Consider the following 19,028-nt stretch of genomic DNA (forward strand, 5'->3'; position numbering starts at 1 on the left):
CTGGTTTGCACTGCGCAAGGACAGCGCCGAGACCGACACCACTGGCGTCCGTGTGTACCTCTGTAGGGGCAGTAGGGTCGTAGTGGCGGAGTATGGGAGGTGACGTCAGTAAACGACGGAGCGTTGTGAATGCGTCGTCACACTGTGATGACCACGAATGGAGAGGCCCGTTACTACCGAGGAGTTTTGTCAGCGGCGATGCGATAGACGCGAAGTTTCGGATGAAGCGCCGAAAGTAGGAACACAGTCCTAAGAAACTGCGCAGTTCCTTGATGGATGTCGGCTTGGGGAACTCGGTCACGGCCCGAAGCTTGGCTGGATCGGGGAGAATTCCGTCCTTCGACACGACGTAGCCGAGTATTGTCAACTGCCGAGCTGCAAATCGGCACTTCTTCAGGTTCAGTTGCAGACTGGCGCCACTCAGACGCGTTAAAACATGCCGAAGGCGTTGAAGGTGCGTTGAGAAGTCCGGAGCGAAGACGACGACGTCATCGAGGTAGCACAGGCACGTGTGCCATTTCAGGTCACGCAGGACGGTATCCATCATGCGCTCAAAGGTGGCAGGCGCATTGCACAGCCCAAACGGCATGACGTTGAATTCGTACAAGCCGTCGGGAGTGACGAAAGCGGTCTTCGGTCGAGCGTCCTCAGCCATAGGTACTTGCCAGTACCCTGAGCGCAAATCTAGAGATGAAAAAAATTCGGCTCCTTGCAGGCTGTCAATCGCGTCATCCACACGCGGTAGTGGGTACACGTCCTTACGAGTGATCTTGTTGAGACGTCGGTAGTCCACACAGAACCGCACAGAACCGTCCTTCTTCGCGACGAGAACGACAGGAGATGCCCAGGGGCTGTTAGAGGGTCGAATAACATCGCGGCGTAGCATGTAGTCCACTTGCTCGTTGATTACACGGCGTTCTGTGGGAGATACGCGATATGGACGTTGCCGTAGTGGTGGTTGTGCGCCTGTGTCAATGCGATGCGTAACAGTGGATGTGCGGCCGAGATAAGGTTGAGAGACATCGAAAGAAGATCGGAATTCTTCCAACAGGGCCAGAAGCTGGGAGCGCTGGACCGGCGTAAGGTTGTCGGCAATGGAAGGACCAAATACATCAGCGGATGATGAAACAGATGTAGAAACAGCACTAAGCGTATTGGAACTTCGGCAGTGCGTGTCATCAGGTTGATCCATGACTTGTGCGTCTTCGATGGGTTCCACGCTGCCGAGACATTCCCCTCGCACCAACGTAACACTGTACGCGGATGAGTTCAGAACAAAAATAGTGGTGCTGCCACAAGTTACTTGCACGGTCGCGAAAGGAACCAGCAAACCTTTTCTGGTGAAAACACGATGAAATGGTGAGAGGAGTGCAGCGGTGTCTGAAAGACTTGCACAGTACACCGACACCGCCGCGGACGAGTTTGCAGGCACTTGCGTGTCGTCCCTGACGAGTAATTTGCTTGCAGTAGATGGACTGTCGGCCGGCGTCAAAGAAGAGAATGGTGTTAGCTCTATTTCTGCTGGTGCGCAATGAATGACGGCGTCGTGGCGGGAGAGAAAATCCCATCCTAGGATGACGTCGTGAGAGCATGAAGGAATTATGATGAATTCAACGGCATACATCACGTCCTGAATCATGAGGCGGGCTGTACACATCGCTGTAGGGTGAATGCTTTGGGCGCTGGCTGTACGGAGGGAGAGCCCGGAAAGTGGCGTGGTCACTTTGCGCAGTATTCGGCTAAGCTTTGCGTCCATCACGGATACGGCGGCTCCAGTATCTACAAGGGCAGATGCACAAACACCATCCACAATCAACGTATGTAACTGCGCGGTAGTAAACACGGACGACAAGAAGATACAAGGACAAGCGCAGACTATCAACTGAAGGTTTATTTTTCACAAACCACATATATATGACTGAAACAGAAACAGAAAACACGAAAATCTACAAAAACTGATGACTTAGCACTTAACAATCGACAAAACGTGAACGTTTGACAAAAGCAGATTCAAGGACCATGTGCGCCACTTGCCAGATACCGTAGCTCTTTATCTAAAAGAGCTAACGACGGTTTGCTGACGCAGTGTTCTGGTTCCCGTGCCATTTTTTCCGCTTCGACGATCATACGGGTATGATCGTCTTTGTGCCTGAACATTACGACCGTGCTTTCGAACTGCGCAAGGCAGCCACACCTACTGATGTGCTGAGCTAAAAAACCCTCATTGCCAGTGCGCACATTGCGTGCGTGCTCGCGCAGGCGCTCATTTAGGCATCTCCCAGTCTGCCCGATGTAACACGCACCACAAGATAGCGGAATTCTATAAACTACATTCATGTCACATCTGACAAACTGAGTTTTATGCCTGACAGTGCAAGCTTGTTTGGGCCTATTGTTTACACATGTCATTTTGGCTAGCTGAGAGAGCTTGTAAGGTGCCGAAAAAACGACCTTTACGCCCATGCGCTGACCGAGCTTTTTTATCTTGTGAGATAGCTGGTGCTTGTAAGGGATTACCGCGACTTTGTCACGTTTGCTTTTGTCTCTGTCATTAGTGCTCTCTCTGCTTCTGGGCTTTTTCTTCTTTTTTATTGTTTCTGCCACAGAAATGAGAAGCGAATCCGGGTAGCCAGCTTCTTTCAGACGCTCAACTTGATTTTGGAAGCTTGTTTCCATCATATGGAAACATGATCTGTCCAGGGCATTAGTGAAGCAGGTGTTCACTATGCCTCTCTTAACCAATTTGCTATGCGCTGATTTGAAAGGCAAAAGCGGTTTCATAGCGCGAGGCTCATACATCCAGCATGCGTGATTCACGCTGAACAAAAGTCTCATGTCTAGGAAGCGAATCGAGTTGTTCACTGGGAGTTCATGGGTCAGTACGAGTGGACTCAAGCAGTCACTAAAAACTTCAATTACATCAGATGCCAACCCCATTACTCTAGCAGATTCACACTTAAAAACCACCAGGTAGTCGTCGACGAACCTGAAAATTCTCACAACTTCCTGGCAACTCAGCCGCTCTTTCAAGTTCCTAGTGACTGTTTGAGTCCACTCGTACTGACCCATGAACTCCCAGTGAACAACTCGATTCGCTTCCTAGACATGAGACTTTTGTTCAGCGTGAATCACGCATGCTGGATGTATGAGCCTCGCGCTATGAAACCGCTTTTGCCTTTCAAATCAGCGCATAGCAAATTGGTTAAGAGAGGCATAGTGAACACCTGCTTCACTAATGCCCTGGACAGATCATGTTTCCATATGATGGAAACAAGCTTCCAAAATCAAGTTGAGCGTCTGAAAGAAGCTGGCTACCCGGATTCGCTTCTCATTTCTGTGGCAGAAACAATAAAAAAGAAGAAAAAGCCCAGAAGCAGAGAGAGCACTAATGACAGAGACAAAAGCAAACGTGACAAAGTCGCGGTAATCCCTTACAAGCACCAGCTATCTCACAAGATAAAAAAGCTCGGTCAGCGCATGGGCGTAAAGGTCGTTTTTTCGGCACCTTACAAGCTCTCTCAGCTAGCCAAAATGACATGTGTAAACAATAGGCCCAAACAAGCTTGCACTGTCAGGCATAAAACTCAGTTTGTCAGATGTGACATGAATGTAGTTTATAGAATTCCGCTATCTTGTGGTGCGTGTTACATCGGGCAGACTGGGAGATGCCTAAATGAGCGCCTGCGCGAGCACGCACGCAATGTGCGCACTGGCAATGAGGGTTTTTTAGCTCAGCACATCAGTAGGTGTGGCTGCCTTGCGCAGTTCGAAAGCACGGTCGTAATGTTCAGGCACAAAGACGATCATACCCGTATGATCGTCGAAGCGGAAAAAATGGCACGGGAACCAGAACACTGCGTCAGCAAACCGTCGTTAGCTCTTTTAGATAAAGAGCTACGGTATCTGGCAAGTGGCGCACATGGTCCTTGAATCTGCTTTTGTCAAACGTTCACGTTTTGTCGATTGTTAAGTGCTAAGTCATCAGTTTTTGTAGATTTTCGTGTTTTCTGTTTCTGTTTCAGTCATATATATGTGGTTTGTGAAAAATAAACCTTCAGTTGATAGTCTGCGCTTGTCCTTGTATCTTCTTGTCGTCCGTGTTTACTACCGCGCAGTTACATACGTTGATCATGAATCACCAACTCGCCCAATCGTCCACCTTGACCATCCACAAGCACGTCTATCACGTTCGATGGTCTTTCCTGAGGGCTTCCGCAGTTCGACAGCGTCGCAGCCCTTGCCTCGTGGACTGCGACGACTAGTTTTCCTGGTCACCCTCTAGTGGACGTGGCCGCATCGGCGACAGTGAGCGACGTCGCGGAGAATGTGAGCGGCGGGTAGATGGAGCGGGGCGGGACGACGGTGACGTAGGTGGCGGTTGGTCATAGAAGCGGCTCGATTGGCTGGGAAAATTGGAGGCGACTTGCGGTCGCTGCACACGATTGCAGTAGCGTGCTACGTGCCCGACGCAACCACAAGCAAAGCAGATGGGGCGATTGTCCGCAGTGCGCCATCGGTTCGCGGGTCCCATCCATGTCGAAGAACGCGATGGGCGAGCCGGCTGCTGATATAACTGCATAGTGGGCGGCACACGGGGCACGTGGATGACGTCGGTATATGTAGGCGGCACAGTTTCTCCGAAGGCCTGGGGTCTGGCGATGGTTTCGGTGTAACCAAGAGGGCCAGTCACAGGAATCGGTGGGGGTGGCCTGGCGACAACTTGGGCGTAACTGAGTGGTGTAGATACTGGAGGCGGCTGGTGATATTCTGGAACGACCTCCGCGATTTCCTGCTGAATGGCTCGGCGGAGGGGAGGCAGAAGTGTGCTTGACGACTGTTCAGCACGTTGCGGGGAAGCAAAGGCCAGTAAAGAGACCTGGCGGGCAACTTCTTCACGCACGAATGACTTGATTTCAGCAAGTAAGGCGGTGTGGTCCGGAAGTGTTGACAAGGCCGAGAGATCAGCGTCACGTGAGGGTGGTCGACGGGTCATCGAGCGCTGCCGTCGCAGCTCCTCGTACCTTTGGCAAAGTGTAATGATCTCTGCCACAGTGCGAGGGTTCTTGGCCAGGAGCATGGTGAAGGCATCGTCGGCGATGCCTTTTAGAACATGGGTAATTCTGTCGGCCTCTGACATGCTCGCGTCCACTTTCTTGCACAAGTCAAGGATGTCCTCTATGTAGCTTGTGAAGGACTCACCGGTCTGCTGTGCTCGTTCACGTAACCGCTGTTCGGCTTGGAGCTTACGAACGGCAGGACGGCCGAACACGTCGACGACGGCGGTTTTAAAAGCGGACCAAGTGGGGAAATCGGATGCGTGGTTGTTGTACCACATGCCGGCCACACCCGCGAGGTAGAAAACCAGGTTGCCGAGTTTACCTGCCTCGTCCCAATGATTGGGGACGCTGACGCGTTCGTACATAGCAAGCCAGTCCTCGACGTCGGTGCCATCCGCGCCGGTGAAGACAGGAGGGTCCCGGATGCGGGGAACACCGGAACATGGCGTCGGCGCAGGAGGAAGCGTCTGCTGTGCGGCGTCTTGGTGCATGGTAGAAGGCACGGTGCGGGATCGTAGCTCCAGGGGCATCAAATGCTAACCGAAGGTGTTAGAAGGGCACAGCACTCTCCACCAAATTGTTGAGACGTTTATTGGCGGACGGTTGTCGACGATGCTTGACAGTGACAGTCAATGCGGGTACCGACTCTCTGCACGAGCTGCTCTTCTTCTTGCTAAAAGGGGCAACCCACTAGAAGGCGCTGGAGAGGACGACCCACTGTTCGAAGGCTTCACCACAGTTATAATAATTCGGCTGGCGCTATCGTCGTTCTAAAAGACGTTCAGTAAATGTGTGTTTGGTTCCTTCCAACCGCGTCTACTGTAGCCGTTCACTCCAGGAGCGTGGTGCTCCTCATCGAACGAGACCCCACAATATAGAGCCGACAGTGAAACTCGGCAAACGAGAAATGTCAGTGAATTTCGATAACAGATCAGATTGCTATAGCTTGTGTGGCTCAGTCTTTGTAAAGTGATCATACGTAGGTTGTGCTTTCGTATCGTGTCTGAAGGATCAAAATCGAAATGAAAACAGATACGAAGACAGGTACAGCAAACTAACCAAGCAGGGTAAACGTCACGACAAACGTTTGGTACGTTTCGCGCACAACCATTTCGGTAAACTCGCAATCTTTCGGGGCCAAGGAAATGGGTAACCTTCAATTACGAAAAGCCGATATAGTTTGTGGCTGTACTCGTCTACTACGACGGCTCCTTACTAAATCACTATGTGATGTCCTAATAGTGTCCTGTGATGACGCTTCCTGGTGGCAGTGAAGACTGGACGGCTACGTTCTGAGCCAGTTTGCGAGTCGAGTATAAGTCTCCTAAACTTGGCCTGGGGGCGCTGCAACACGCGGGTTTCACGGCCTGTCTAGCAAAAACCGGTTGCTCAGTGCCCCGCTTCCGCCTTCTGCCGGCGCTGTGTCAGCACGTTCACGCACACTGCACGTGCTGTTGTCTGGTGACCCTGCACGTGCAGCGTCACCTGTGACTAGCGTCAGATTTATAAGGTGTTTTAAACTCTGAATTTTTAGGGGCGAAAATTGTTATAGCGGCACCCGTTCGTCCCTCGTGGCCGTAGTAGTAGTGTGTAAAGAGTATCACATTTTGACCTCCAAGGTGGTGCCGTTGAGAGATTTCTTCTGTGCGTTGTTGAACAATAAAAGATAGTGCTCAATGTGCATGCCAAGGGCTGCTAAGGGGGAATGAGAGACAGGAAAATTCGGCTTTTAGGTAACGCGCACGTTGTGATTTTTTTATTGTTCAACAACGCACAGAAGACAAGAAAGGGTTGCTACGTTATACTCGCTGGGCGTAATCTCCTAGGTTTTAGAAAGGTTTAGCGAGCGTTGGGTCGCAGTGCCATGAATACAGTGAACTAGTAAATACCATGAAGTAGATGTGGTTAAAGGTGGGAAGTAGACACGGAGCGCAAGCCGTAAGAAAGTGTGCGTGTGCTCCTCTCGTTCAGTCCTTGGAATGTCCGCTGGATGGCGGTGCTTCTATATGAGGATTATATAATGAAAAGTTGTGAGATGGTGGTACTTGGAGTGTTGAATAGGTGGACGAACGGACACCGAACAGATGCTTGGACGAACAGATGCTTGGACGGACGCACGGATGACTGAACGGACGGATGGACGCATGGACGGACGCAGGAGCGGATGCATGGACGAAAGCAGGGACGGACGCACGGATGAACATGCGGATGCACGAACAGACGCACGCACGGACGGGCGGAGTGACGCACGGGCAGCCACACAGACGCACGCATGGATGGATGGAAGCAAGAACGAATGCACGGACGGGTGCTTCGCCCCACTATTCATCATTCACTACGTGAATATGCTGCCATTTTTTTTGTTTCGTACACATGCAAGAAATGGTATGGTCAGATATTCCCCTTAGGCTTTCGTTTTTTTATCTCTAAGCCAAACGCAAATACGTGAGAAGAAGTCGCCAGGCCTACGCGGCACACGCAGCACAGTCGCAGCAAAAGTTTGAAGAGCAACCTTTCAGATCTTTTGTTATACACTCTTTCGGTAATTGCTACAAACACACTAGCAGGGTACCAACTATAGCGCAATAGATCACAATTTTTGTGTGGTAGGGAGTCATTCACTGTACGGCATTCTTCAGAGAAGCATGGTACCCACTATACTTGCAAGGAATCTTGTCCAATTTATGTGCTGTGGCTAACAGCGAGGAAAAACTATGCCTGAGGAGATTATAATGAGGTGGATAAATCGATGACCCACTGGTCACGCAATGCGCATTGTGTGGTTCAGATATTAGCTGCTTTGGTGCTCTAAGACACTTTATTAGTTATACTAACGCGATTTCTTTCCTGGCATGAAGCTCGATGCTCTTGTGTTCTTGGCGTTTCTCATTTACCTATAAAAAAAGAACATCGGTAGAACTGCGATTTCAAAAAAAACACGTTGAAACGTCATCCTTCTTCTTATATACCGGTCATGGGCAGAAAAAAAAGTGGTTTCTCGCACGAATGGGCAGCTGAAGTCAAAAGACTTCATTGTCATCGTGAACATCAGCAGTGGTGCCGTTGGCGGCTGGGCAAGGCCTACAGTGTATTAGCAACGCCCGTTTGCTTCAGCTATCCTTATCAGTCTGCTGTTTGTTTACTATATCCTTCAGGAATGAGGGGTAGTTGACGGCAGTTTACGATAGACTTTAGGAAAAAAGTTGTCGAGTATGCCGAAGCGCATGGTAGCTGCCAGGTTACGGTGCGGGAATTCGGTGTATCGGAGAAAAGTGTCTGATACTGGAGGAACGAAAACCAGCGCATCAAATCTTACAACAACAACAAAAAAGCGTCGTTTCCTGGACAGACTGCAGTGCACCCCGAACTTGAAATGCTACTCACCGAATTCGTCCGGGAGCTGCGTGCGAGGTTGCCACCCGTAAAAGCGGAGTGCATCCTCGTGAAAGCTCTGAAGATGGCGCGCGGCTCCGCGTTCACCAGACTGCAATTCAAGGGCTCGCCATAGTGTGTGTGTGTGTGTGTGCCAATTTACGAAGTGGCAGGACTTTGCGCTGAGGGGCGTACTTGCGTGTGCCGAAAACTGCCCGAAGATTTCGATAACAAGTTGGTCGAGTATCAGCGCTTCATCATCGGGCATCGTCGACAGCGTTGCTACATGGGCAACGCTGACGGAACTCCAATCTGGTTCGATATGCCTTCGACCACTGAGACATTCTATCAAGTGAAACTCTGGACAACGGGAATTCACAATTTACATTGATGCTCACGTGCACAGCCGATTAAAGAAAGCTGCCCCCTTATATCATTTTCAGAAGAAACGGTTAACCAAAAGAAGTTTTTCCCCGAGATGTTATCGTGACAGCAAACAAAAAAGTATTCTTGAAATAGTTCCTCATGCTTGAGTGGATCCGGCTTGTGTCGAGTCGGTCGCCCAGTGTGCTCTTTCAGCAACCGAGCATGTTGATTGATTGATTGATTGATTGATTTGTGGGGTTTAACGTCCCAAAACCACCAAATGATTATGAGAGACGCCGAAGTGGAGGACTCCGGAAATTTTGACCACCTGGGGTTCTTTAACGTGCACCCAAATCTGAGCACACGGGCCTACGACATTTCCGCCTCCATCGGAAATGCAGCCGCAGCAGCCGGGGTTACCGAGCTTGTTGGTGCTCAACTTATTTAGAGGCTACCTCACGACCGATTTAAACGGACCTCTTTCCGATGGCCAGAAGGGCCATTCATGATCTCTAGGGGACTAACATCAATCCTCCAGCCTCTTGGACGTAGTGCTCAATAACGCCTTCATAGATGGCGTGCGCGAGCTCTATACTGAGTGGATGCTGGGCGCATATGACGTCCACTTCTCGCGACTGTTTTTGGCTTGGTGTCGGCAGCTAGGAAATCTCTCCCGGAAGATATGCTGCGCAATTCCTTACGCAAATGCTGCATCAGCAACGGACTGGACGGAACGGAGGATGATCCACTCTGGGACGTAACTATACTGAGGAAGAGACGTCGTCGTACTGAGGTTCGAACTAGTCTGACTGATGGCACTTTGTGGCTTTCTAGCGTTTAACTACATAATATTGGTGTGGAAATAAAAACAAACGTCACCACAGTGCTGGTGGTTGTGTCACTTATTTATCAAGACAAGGGTGCGCCCCGATACTGTGCAATATTAAAAAAAATCATGGAATTTTTCTATACCAAACATTTAAGCTCTAATAGCAGATGCAGTTTCTTAGTGAATGCACAGGCACTCAAAAAAAAAGTCGCTGCCGACTCAGTTCAACAACCGAGTGCAATCGCCCATTTATTTCGCCGATTTTAATTTTGGGAAACAAGTGTATCGCTGACGTGGCGTTTTCGAAGAGCTGATTCATGATAGACTCACTCGATTGTGTCCGGAACTGCGGTATCGAGCGGTAAAAAACTCGCTAGCTAGAAATTCAGCGGTTTTGGGGTTGAAAGGAAGCGCGCTACACTGACGACGCCATTAAAAATTCGCGTGGTGTCATTTCCTGCGTCACAGCGACAGAAGCGCTGGCCTCTCCAGTGGTTACCGTCGCCAGAACTCGTTTGGCCAACAAGCTGCTGTTCCGACATCGAGAGTGGGGCTTATTGGTGGGCGCTGCCGGTGACGTCACTGTTTGAGTGAAAGGTGAGAATGGACACAAGCTCAGCCTTCAGTCGGCTACTGGCTTCAGCATTGAAAGCTCGTGCGCTGAGTTCGAAACAAAAAAAAAGGAACGCTCCCCTGAGCACACTGTTTTATGGTCATGCCCGTCAACCGTGCCCCGAACGTTAAGCCCCAACTCCACGAACGCGTTCGCGCGCGAGATTCCACGCGCTCATGCGCCTATGCGCTACCACATGACGGCCGGAGACGGCGCGCCAGGCGAAGCGCGCGCGTTCGGAAAGATCTGGCTATGCCAGATATTTTTACACGCGCCGGAAGTTGCTCCTTCGGCAGCAGCCAATCAAACGCCGCTGCCGCGGGCTTCGGCTCCTCCTGTCTCTCAGCCGCAATGGCCGCCCTCTGCAAGTTGTCGGCGATGGCCGTCGATAATGAAAAACTAATCTCTTGTGTGGCCAGCTGGACGTCCTTGTGGCTGGCCACGCACAAGGACCACAAGAATCGGCAAGTCAAAGATGCCCTGTGGAAAGAAGTGGTTCAAATAATGTATCCGGGGAAGGCCAGCAAAGGTACGTACGGCGCGTTTCCGCCGGCTTGACAGGTTGTGTTGAAAGCAGTGGCTGATATTTCATTTCGTCTACGCAGAGTGCATCACTGCGCTGCAAAAGCGCTGGAAGTTTTTGCGGGACAAGTTCCGAAGGCTGTTCGTGCTAGCCCAGAAAAAAAAGAAAAGCGGCATGGGTACGGAAGACGCCGACTCCGACACCGAAGATGAGGGCGATGAAGGAAACCCGCCTGCCGACAGTCCAGTGCAGCCGGCTTCGTGGCCCTTTTACGAGCAGCTGGTCTTCCTGCGCGACACCATGACCTTCCGAGAGTAAGTTTATTGACGCTTTTATTGGTATTACGAACTAGCGAAAGAGAAAAGCTCGCGTATTTTTCGCGTTGAATAAAGTAGCTTGTGATTGTGAGCCTTGCCGCTTTCGGGAATGCTGGCGAAAGTTGCTAATACGCCACAAAAGTTTACACGAAACGCGACGAGTAAAGGTAAGAACGCACAAAGAGTGCTTCTTGCGTATGTGTATTTCTGTCCTGTACACACCCAATGTGCATACTTTTGCGCCGTGCCCCACGTTCCCGCACCACAATAGTCTTGCTTATTGAAAGCTAAAAATTGCTTGCAACAGTACCAAAACCGCATCTGTAACGTGCGGTGTAATGCGATGTTTAAGCTAGGGATGCTGTAAAAGTGGAAACCTACAGTAATTAAAACTTTCTTGATTATGTCACGCTGAAGCCAACAAAAGTGAGCATTTTATTGCTCACAGTGATTTGTGGGGCCGCTCATTAGAGAAGCAGTTTTGTCCAGATGCAGGAGTGATTCCCTTGCAGTTCTTGGAAGCATATAGAAATTCTACACTACTCAGATGTACAAGTGGTGCCAAAGGTGCCCAAACCCTGTTGCATACAGTCATTATGCTGGACATCTTTCAGACAGCTGTAGAGGATGCAAAAAGGGGGCAGATCTTGCACATACATTATGGGAATTGCTTCGAGCTATCTCTTAGAACCACATCATTGTTAGTGATGAGCAGTGGGAGACTGCTCCTCAGCTCAGATCCGGCAGATCAGCTCTGGGACATTCAGCTAGCCGAAGACTCTACTAGGACCCAAAGGCACCTGGCTGATGCCTAGGATGGAAGGCTAGCCCTACTAAACTGGACAAAGAAATCTACTTTCCCTCTCCCCCTTATAATGAAAAACAAAACAATTATAGTGTTCGCACACACTATGCTGTAGTGTAACAAGCATGCATTTATAAACAATTGGAATGTTGGCATGTTTGACGTTGCATTACCGATCGCCTGTGTAAACACACTAACTTGCTGAAAGGGTCTGCCGGCAGCCGCAAGTTAAAAAAGGAACTCAGAATGGCATGCGAGATCCATGAGGCGTTCTGTATAACACAATGCAGCAATGAGTGTGCTAGTACACAAACTATGGTTGTAAGAAGCATACATTTATTAACAGTGGGAATATTTTGCCATCTTTCAGGGCAAACATTGACACTTTTTTACACACCTATACCCTAGTACATACACCTTCATTTTTGCTGTGCAGGACTTCTGGAAATTTCGAATTCCAGAGGAGGCAAAGGAAGGAGGATGTTCGACAGGTGGCACGGCAGGAGACCCCGGAAACCCTTTTTAGAGACATGTGTCCCAGCCAGTTTGACACCATCGAGTTAGATCAGACTGATGACCCCGCCGATCTCTATCCAGCGCCGGCGGTGTCAGTTGAGTGTAGTCCGTCGCTACTGGAACCAGGAATGTCATCCCTTGAAGCGACGCAGTCAAGTGAGTCGGCACCATCACCGCTGGGAACTGCGTCACCGCTTGGGTTGGCGGCAACGTCACTGGAAAGCCAGGGGTCCAGCCTTGCCAGCATGTCTGTCATGCAGCCACCCAAAAAAAGACAAAAGAAAGACGACAATGACAGTTTACATGTAGAGCACCTTGGAAAACTTACACACAGTCTAGAGGACCAGGACGACCATCATTATTTTGCATTGTCGCTCGTGAAATCAATGAGAAAAGTAAAAGAGGAAGACCACTTGCGCATGGGTGCAGCCCCTGCTCTTCCAAGCGCTTCAGGGCCCCTTGTTTGGAGACTCCGGGCTGGTGCCACTGCCACGGTACCTCTCCAGCGCTGCTGCAAAAGTAGGCCGAGAAAAGCGTCCTGGCATCCGCAGCATCTGCACTGAAGTTCCGTGACTTGGATCCCTGAAGTGGGAGATAGCAGGGGTCCACATGCCCCTGCCCCGACGTCTGCTGGATGTCCTGCCTCCACCGTCCTGGAGCCACATTTCCGAACCTGTCCTCTTGGTCGAGGATCTGGTCCGATTCCTCATTTAGGACCGCTAAGAAATTATGCAGTACACATGCTGCCTTCACTACATAATCCACATTCTTGGGGAGAAGCTGAATGGTGCGGAGCAGTATGCGCCACCTGGCCGCTGTGATGCCGAAGGCGTTTTCAGCACACCTCCTGGTAAAAAGAAATAATAGTACAAAACAGGTTTTAGAAGCAGCCACCTTTCAAAGCCGATTCATTGGACTATTTTTGAAACTGCAGCTACAAGAATGGCAACGTAAAATGGGCACAGTGCTCATAAGCTCGCGTTTTTTTAGAATAAAAGCCCTATGCTCATTAATTGTACATAAAGAAATCTTTTGCGCTTATTTCTGTACGGCCTTCTAGAGAAGCAACGTGAACAGCTAATTCAAATCAGCATTTATGTTTGTAATGTAAGGTTAATCACAAGTCGCACAAGCTGCTACGCATGCCCTATTTTTCTGAGCTGGGTAAAGGACACTTGTTATTGAGATGGGGTCACAAACATTGTGCACGGTGCACACCTCAATTTGACTTGTGCTTGCGAGATCGTTTTGTCATAATGATGGTTTGTACTAAGTGTGGTGAGCTTTTTATGTGCCCCTTCTGTTTTTAGATGTTTTTCCTCTGAACTGTTTTCGTTCAGCTGCTTTGTCCGCAAGTTAGAGCCACTGTCCTTGCGCTACGGGGTTGACTATATGCACTATATTGTGAAATTAGAGCCACTGTTTTTAAGCTATGTATTTTGTGTTCATTGTTTTTATTTTTCTTCATCGATGTCTTGCTGCGAAGTGTGCATTAAACGTTATTTCAAGTGCTTTCTGTGTTTGTATAAAATTGAGTATGGCAGGCTCAGCATACCCAAAGAAAGTGCCTGATATCATACCGTGCTCGGCTTAGTCTGTAATTGAACACTCTTCGTTCATCTTCAAGGAGTCTAGCAGGGAAAGGGCGCATAATGTCGCGCCGCAGCTGGAACACTTCATCCCCGACGAAAGCGTACGGCGCCACCTTTGTGGTGCCTGGGAGCTGCCCCAGTGAGGGGATGTCAAGCTGCCTTTCGGTTAGGGCCTTCCCAAACTTCGTGTTCTTGAACACTCCGCCGTCACTCTGGCGGCCCTCTGCCCCAATATCGACCAGCACGAACTTCGAAGAGCTGTCAACCACGGCCATCAGCACAATGGAGAAAATACCCTGCAGCAGTAGGCGTCAGACCAAACATTAGCACATGTAAAGTTGTATGTGTAGGTGGGACCTACAATAATAAGCGATTACAAAGAAAAAGTATGACAAAATTTACAAAATCACCTATGCTGGCCACGCATTTATTTGTACCAGCTCATTGTGAAAGATTTCTGGCATGCACAGTGATAATTTAATTTAGCCGTAAGGGCTCTGAAAAACACCTCTGTTGAAATTAAATTTCAAAGTAAACATCAAATCAAGCTGTCACAAGTACCTGCCGCAGCACTGGAAGAATACTGCATACATGAAGTGTTCTGGCAAAACGACTTAGACCACGGGGCTGTATTCCTCCGTTTTGGCAAACTGTGAGCTCAGTCCCCTTCTCTGTCTCCCTCTCTTCCCTGCTCTCTGGAGCCCATGTGCACCATTCAAAAGTGGTACATAAGAAAAAAAGTATATCATTGCAGGACAAGGCTCTGGACGTTGTCCAAGCATTTCAAATTAGAAGGTAATTTAAGAAAGGGGTGAAGAATTTTAGGCAACTTCCTGCATTACAGAGTTTGGAAGCTTACTGAAATGAAAATAACTAAGACAACTTTTTATACCACTGCACTTAGCAACATTTCTTTTTTAATTGTCACAGTTACGCTACTGGCACCGCACCGCTACAAATTGGTGGTGCACATTGGCTGTCTATGTTGCCACCACACATTCTCCAGCACACAAGGGCACACTACCCCTCCCGCATTAATGCTGTTCATTTCAGTATACGTGCATAAATGGCCAGAGTGACTTACCTTGTAATTGAAGAAGGCACTTCCAGATTTCGGCGGGCAGGTGATGGCGACGTGCTTCCCGTCAACAGCCCCCAAACAGTTTGGGAACTGCCAACGCCGGGTGATGTCGCCAGCAATCTTGGCCCAGTCAGCCTTGGTTGGTACCTGGAATAAATTGGAAACCAGGAACAAACTTGTAGGCCAAACAGACCTATTTTTAGCTAAATATTTTTGTGAGGTGGAATGTGAAAAAATGACATTCACTTTTCTCTTGTGCATGCTCTTTGGGCATGGATCCGCGGCATGGTGAACCAAATTTTGTACAAGGTGTAAGCTTCCAATCATGCTGAAGGCATGGTGTCACTTTTGTTGCCCAGTTGTACACGGTCAACGCAGTGCATTTTACCACCCCATTTTTTATTTCGACAACACAAAGGTGTGATTACTGCATTTTGAAAACCAGAGTAATCAAATAGACATAGTTCAGCAGGCTTTCAAAGCCCATAGGGATATATTGTATTTGCTAATCACAATTGCCTTAGGCACTGTTAATAATAAAAATTTTTTCATTTAAACAGAGTCTTCGAAGGAATTGTTTGTACTGCAGATATGAAGTGTACCATTTACTGAAAGAAAATTTTATACAGGCTCTGACGTTACCCACCTTCATAAAGTGGTCCTTCAGGCGAGCCCAAATGGCTCTACAGGTCACGTGAATGCTTCTCTGGTCAGTTTCAATGCCGACGCGGTAGGCGAGGGCCACGTTGCAGATGTCCAGCCCTGAAGCCAGGTAGCTGCAACACAGAAAAAGTAATTTCTCCTCCGAATCACAATACATGGCCAGCACAACTGCAACAAAAGTGTTTGATAACATGCAAACTCTGAACAGGATTGCCTCTTTAGGTAACAAGCAAATGGCAATATTGCTTTCTGACACGAAGGGGCATCTATATTAAAAAAGTTTGAAGACTTGGCCAATGTGAGAAAGCATGAATGATTGCAACGCCCTTTTCGCCATTTCACAATGCAAAAGCCATTTGTATAAGCTGACGTATGCATCTATGATCTGTTCACTGACATGTTTATGTTCTTGCATCAGCATCAGAAGGCAACCTGTACCAACCTCAAGGTTATTGCAAGCCTTTCGCCTGGCTCCAGGGGCTCTCGTATGAAGTGCTGCCATGTCAAGTCCGCAGCAACAAAGCCCAGCAACTTGTCGAACAGCGCGGGTGACATGCGGTAAAACTTAAAAAAAAACTGCTGGTCGCCTTCCCGCATTCGACGCATCTGTAGGGAGAAAGAAAGTGTACTGTTGAAGATGAACACAACCATTTTAGTTGCTTGTACACCGGGTAAGCCAGCTCCAACGGGCTATGAAAAGGGTAGATACTTCATCATGCATTTACAAGATGCACAGGTACTATCTTTAAGGGAGCTAGCTCATGTCGCAGCTACAAAACCTGGTGAATAAAATGGGGCATCTAGAGCACTCTGGAATTTTATTTTAATTTATACCAAGCGCATTAAACGTTTTCTTAGCGCGGCACACATTGTTTAACCTCTTTTGCGTAAAAAGGGACACGCTAGCTGCGGGTTACAAGGCGGCGAAATGCTTCGCTCGCGCAAACAAAGCGCCGACAACAGACGAGAAGCGAGCGCTTACAACGTGTGCACCCCACTGTTGGTCATGACGCTATACAGCTTTCAGAAAACACAAACAAAAATTTCCGTTGTGACTAACCAACTCAGCTAACCATGCCTACAATAATAGGGCTAAGCATTAATGCACTGCGAAATAGCAACACGATACTCACGGCTGTGTGGTACAGGCCTTCCTGTTTTCGCGCCAAGAAGACAGGCCGCACCCAGCAACGGTGCTCTCGTTGCCTTCGCTGCCGCCTTCTGACGATTGCCTTCGCTACTCGCGTAGCTAGCAGGAACAGATGGCTGCGAGTCAGCGTTGCGACCATTTCCCCTCGATGAAGCAGGATAAACGGAAGCGGGCTTGAAAAGAGCGGTAAGCAAAACCAGAGGAGGCGATGTCGAAACACTGCGCTACCGAGTAAACAAAAACGCCGACTTGGCTCGGATGCTCGGCTCGTGGCTAGGCTCGGCTGCTGTGTGTGTGTGTCAAGTCGTGTCGATAGTTCGCGTCGACAAGAAACAGTTTTTTCGGCGTCTCAAAATGAAAAAGAAATGCTTTTATGCGTTTTAGTAACTATTTTGCAGCTTGTTAGTAGTGCGCATGTGTGTCTGTAGTCAGGCAGTTCTGGCCAGTGTGGTCTAGCGACATTGGGCTGCGCAAGTCGAGCGCGGGGCGGTGAGCGTTCGCGCGCCTCTCATGTGGTTGCTCGCCCTCCCCCTTCACAGGCGCCCCAAACACATGAGCGCCCCAGCGCGTAGAATCTCGCGCGCGAACGCGTGCGTGGAGTTGGGGCCTTATCCTTACGTAACGGTAAAAACGGATGGGTAGATCACAGCAGCACCATTTAGCGTAATGCAAAACGCGCGGTTACAGCTTCACAAAACCACGAACGGTATCGCAGTTTTTGACGAAATCAAAAGCAGCCCGTCCCGTCCTCAAAAGCGGCTAACGTGTCCGACGCCCGATTCCATGCCCGGTATTAGTTTACCAAAATCACGAGCGCTCCCAAAGGAGAAACACTATCACGCGATAGGCGCATCTCCCTAGACAGACTAGTTGGCCTCCCAGGCACCACCGAGACGTACGGTAGGCTCCGGTTCAAGCCCCAGACAAAGCCTGGTCATTCGCTTACCTGTAGCAATTGATGGGTGCCTTAATATGTCGGGGCATCTGGTCGAAAAATATCTTGAAAGGCTCGAATTGCGGGTCAGCCATATTACCAGCGATCACACAGGGTGATACATTGGCGGTTGGCAACAACAGCGATAACAGTATGGCGGCGGTTCCTAGTGACGAAAAGGCTGAGCGTTATTGTTTCGGTTATGGAGCCTAGTGCGCCAAATACAAGTTTAAAGGTTAAGCTGCCAGAATGATCACCACAGCACGTTTTAAACATATCCGAATCGAAATATACGCTACGCAACAGAGATCGCACAAGCCTCTGAAGCTTTCGGAGTTAAGGTTCTGTTTTTCTTCTTTTCATTTACCCGCTAAGTTATCTTTTACGGCTCTATCTTTATGAAGTGACAACGCGCATTGCACGCTGGTGTATCGAGTCTAAATCACCAAAATGATACAAAAAAAGCACGTTGGAAGCATGAGGCACAGTGAACTAACGAAGCAGTGCAAATGTCACGACAGCCATTCAGAAAGTTTCGCGAGCGAACCAGTTCGGGGAATTCCCATCCTTTCGGCGCCATGAAAATGCACAACATTTGGTTACGAACAGCAGATATCTTTTGTAGCCGTTGACGACGGCCTCCTTAATGAATCACTGTACGCTTACCTAACACTGTCGTGCAAGAACGCTTCATGGTCGCGTCAGCAAAATCAGGGCGGTTGCGTTCGGAGCCAGTTTGTGAGTGAGCGGAGTATACTTTAGCGCATAGCGATTTTCAAATCTTTTTTTCGATATAATGTAGGCATGCACAGCGCTCCTGCATAAGTACTGGATGACAGGACATACTATGTGCTACCATCAAATGGAAGCATATAGGTGTTCTGTGATATACCATGTTGCCGCCTCTGACGTACGAAGGGACATCAAGTGGTACCGACTGTGCGAAGTGTTCGAACACTCCAGTGATTCAGACTGTTCAGCCTCAGCTTTTCTTGCTTTGAAAGAGCTGGTTGGGTTTGTGTTAGCTACAAAAGAAGTTATATTGCTTGCTAAAAAGATTTTTAGCGAGCCACGGAGCATGTGGCGCCACGGACGAGCAACATGAAGAGGTTCTATAGTATAAGGCGAGTAGCTGTGTAAATCATCTAGACTTCTGAAAATGAAACATTCTCTCGTTTCGCGTGCATCTGTCTTCACTGAAGTAAGCGAA

General features: G+C 49.0%; 1 protein-coding gene across 1 annotated transcript; it reads right to left on the minus strand.

The window, feature by feature from the left end:
• Positions 1-14,811: 14,811 nt before the first annotated feature.
• Positions 14,812-15,891, minus strand: LOC142768301 (uncharacterized). Its single transcript, XM_075870264.1, has 3 exons — positions 15,718-15,891; positions 15,075-15,218; positions 14,812-14,823 (listed from the first exon to the last, which is right to left on the minus strand). Exons 1-3 carry the CDS (start codon positions 15,889-15,891, stop codon positions 14,812-14,814), a joined length of 330 nt encoding a protein of 109 aa, XP_075726379.1.
• Positions 15,892-19,028: the final 3,137 nt, after the last annotated feature.

Source organism: Rhipicephalus microplus, chromosome 8 (genome assembly GCF_043290135.1).
Source record: "Rhipicephalus microplus isolate Deutch F79 chromosome 8, USDA_Rmic, whole genome shotgun sequence".
Lineage (NCBI taxonomy): Eukaryota > Metazoa > Arthropoda > Arachnida > Ixodida > Ixodidae > Rhipicephalus > Rhipicephalus microplus.

Bases quoted from the DNA above. Each gene is read 5' to 3' on its own strand.
- LOC142768301 (XM_075870264.1), bottom strand. From the start codon at position 15,891: ATGTATTGTGATTCGGAGGAGAAATTACTTTTTCTGTGTTGCAGCTAC. The intron at 15,219-15,717 runs GTGGGTAACGTC...AATTTATTCCAG, and splicing joins TGAAGGACCACTTTATGAAG to GTACCAACCAAGGCTGACTG.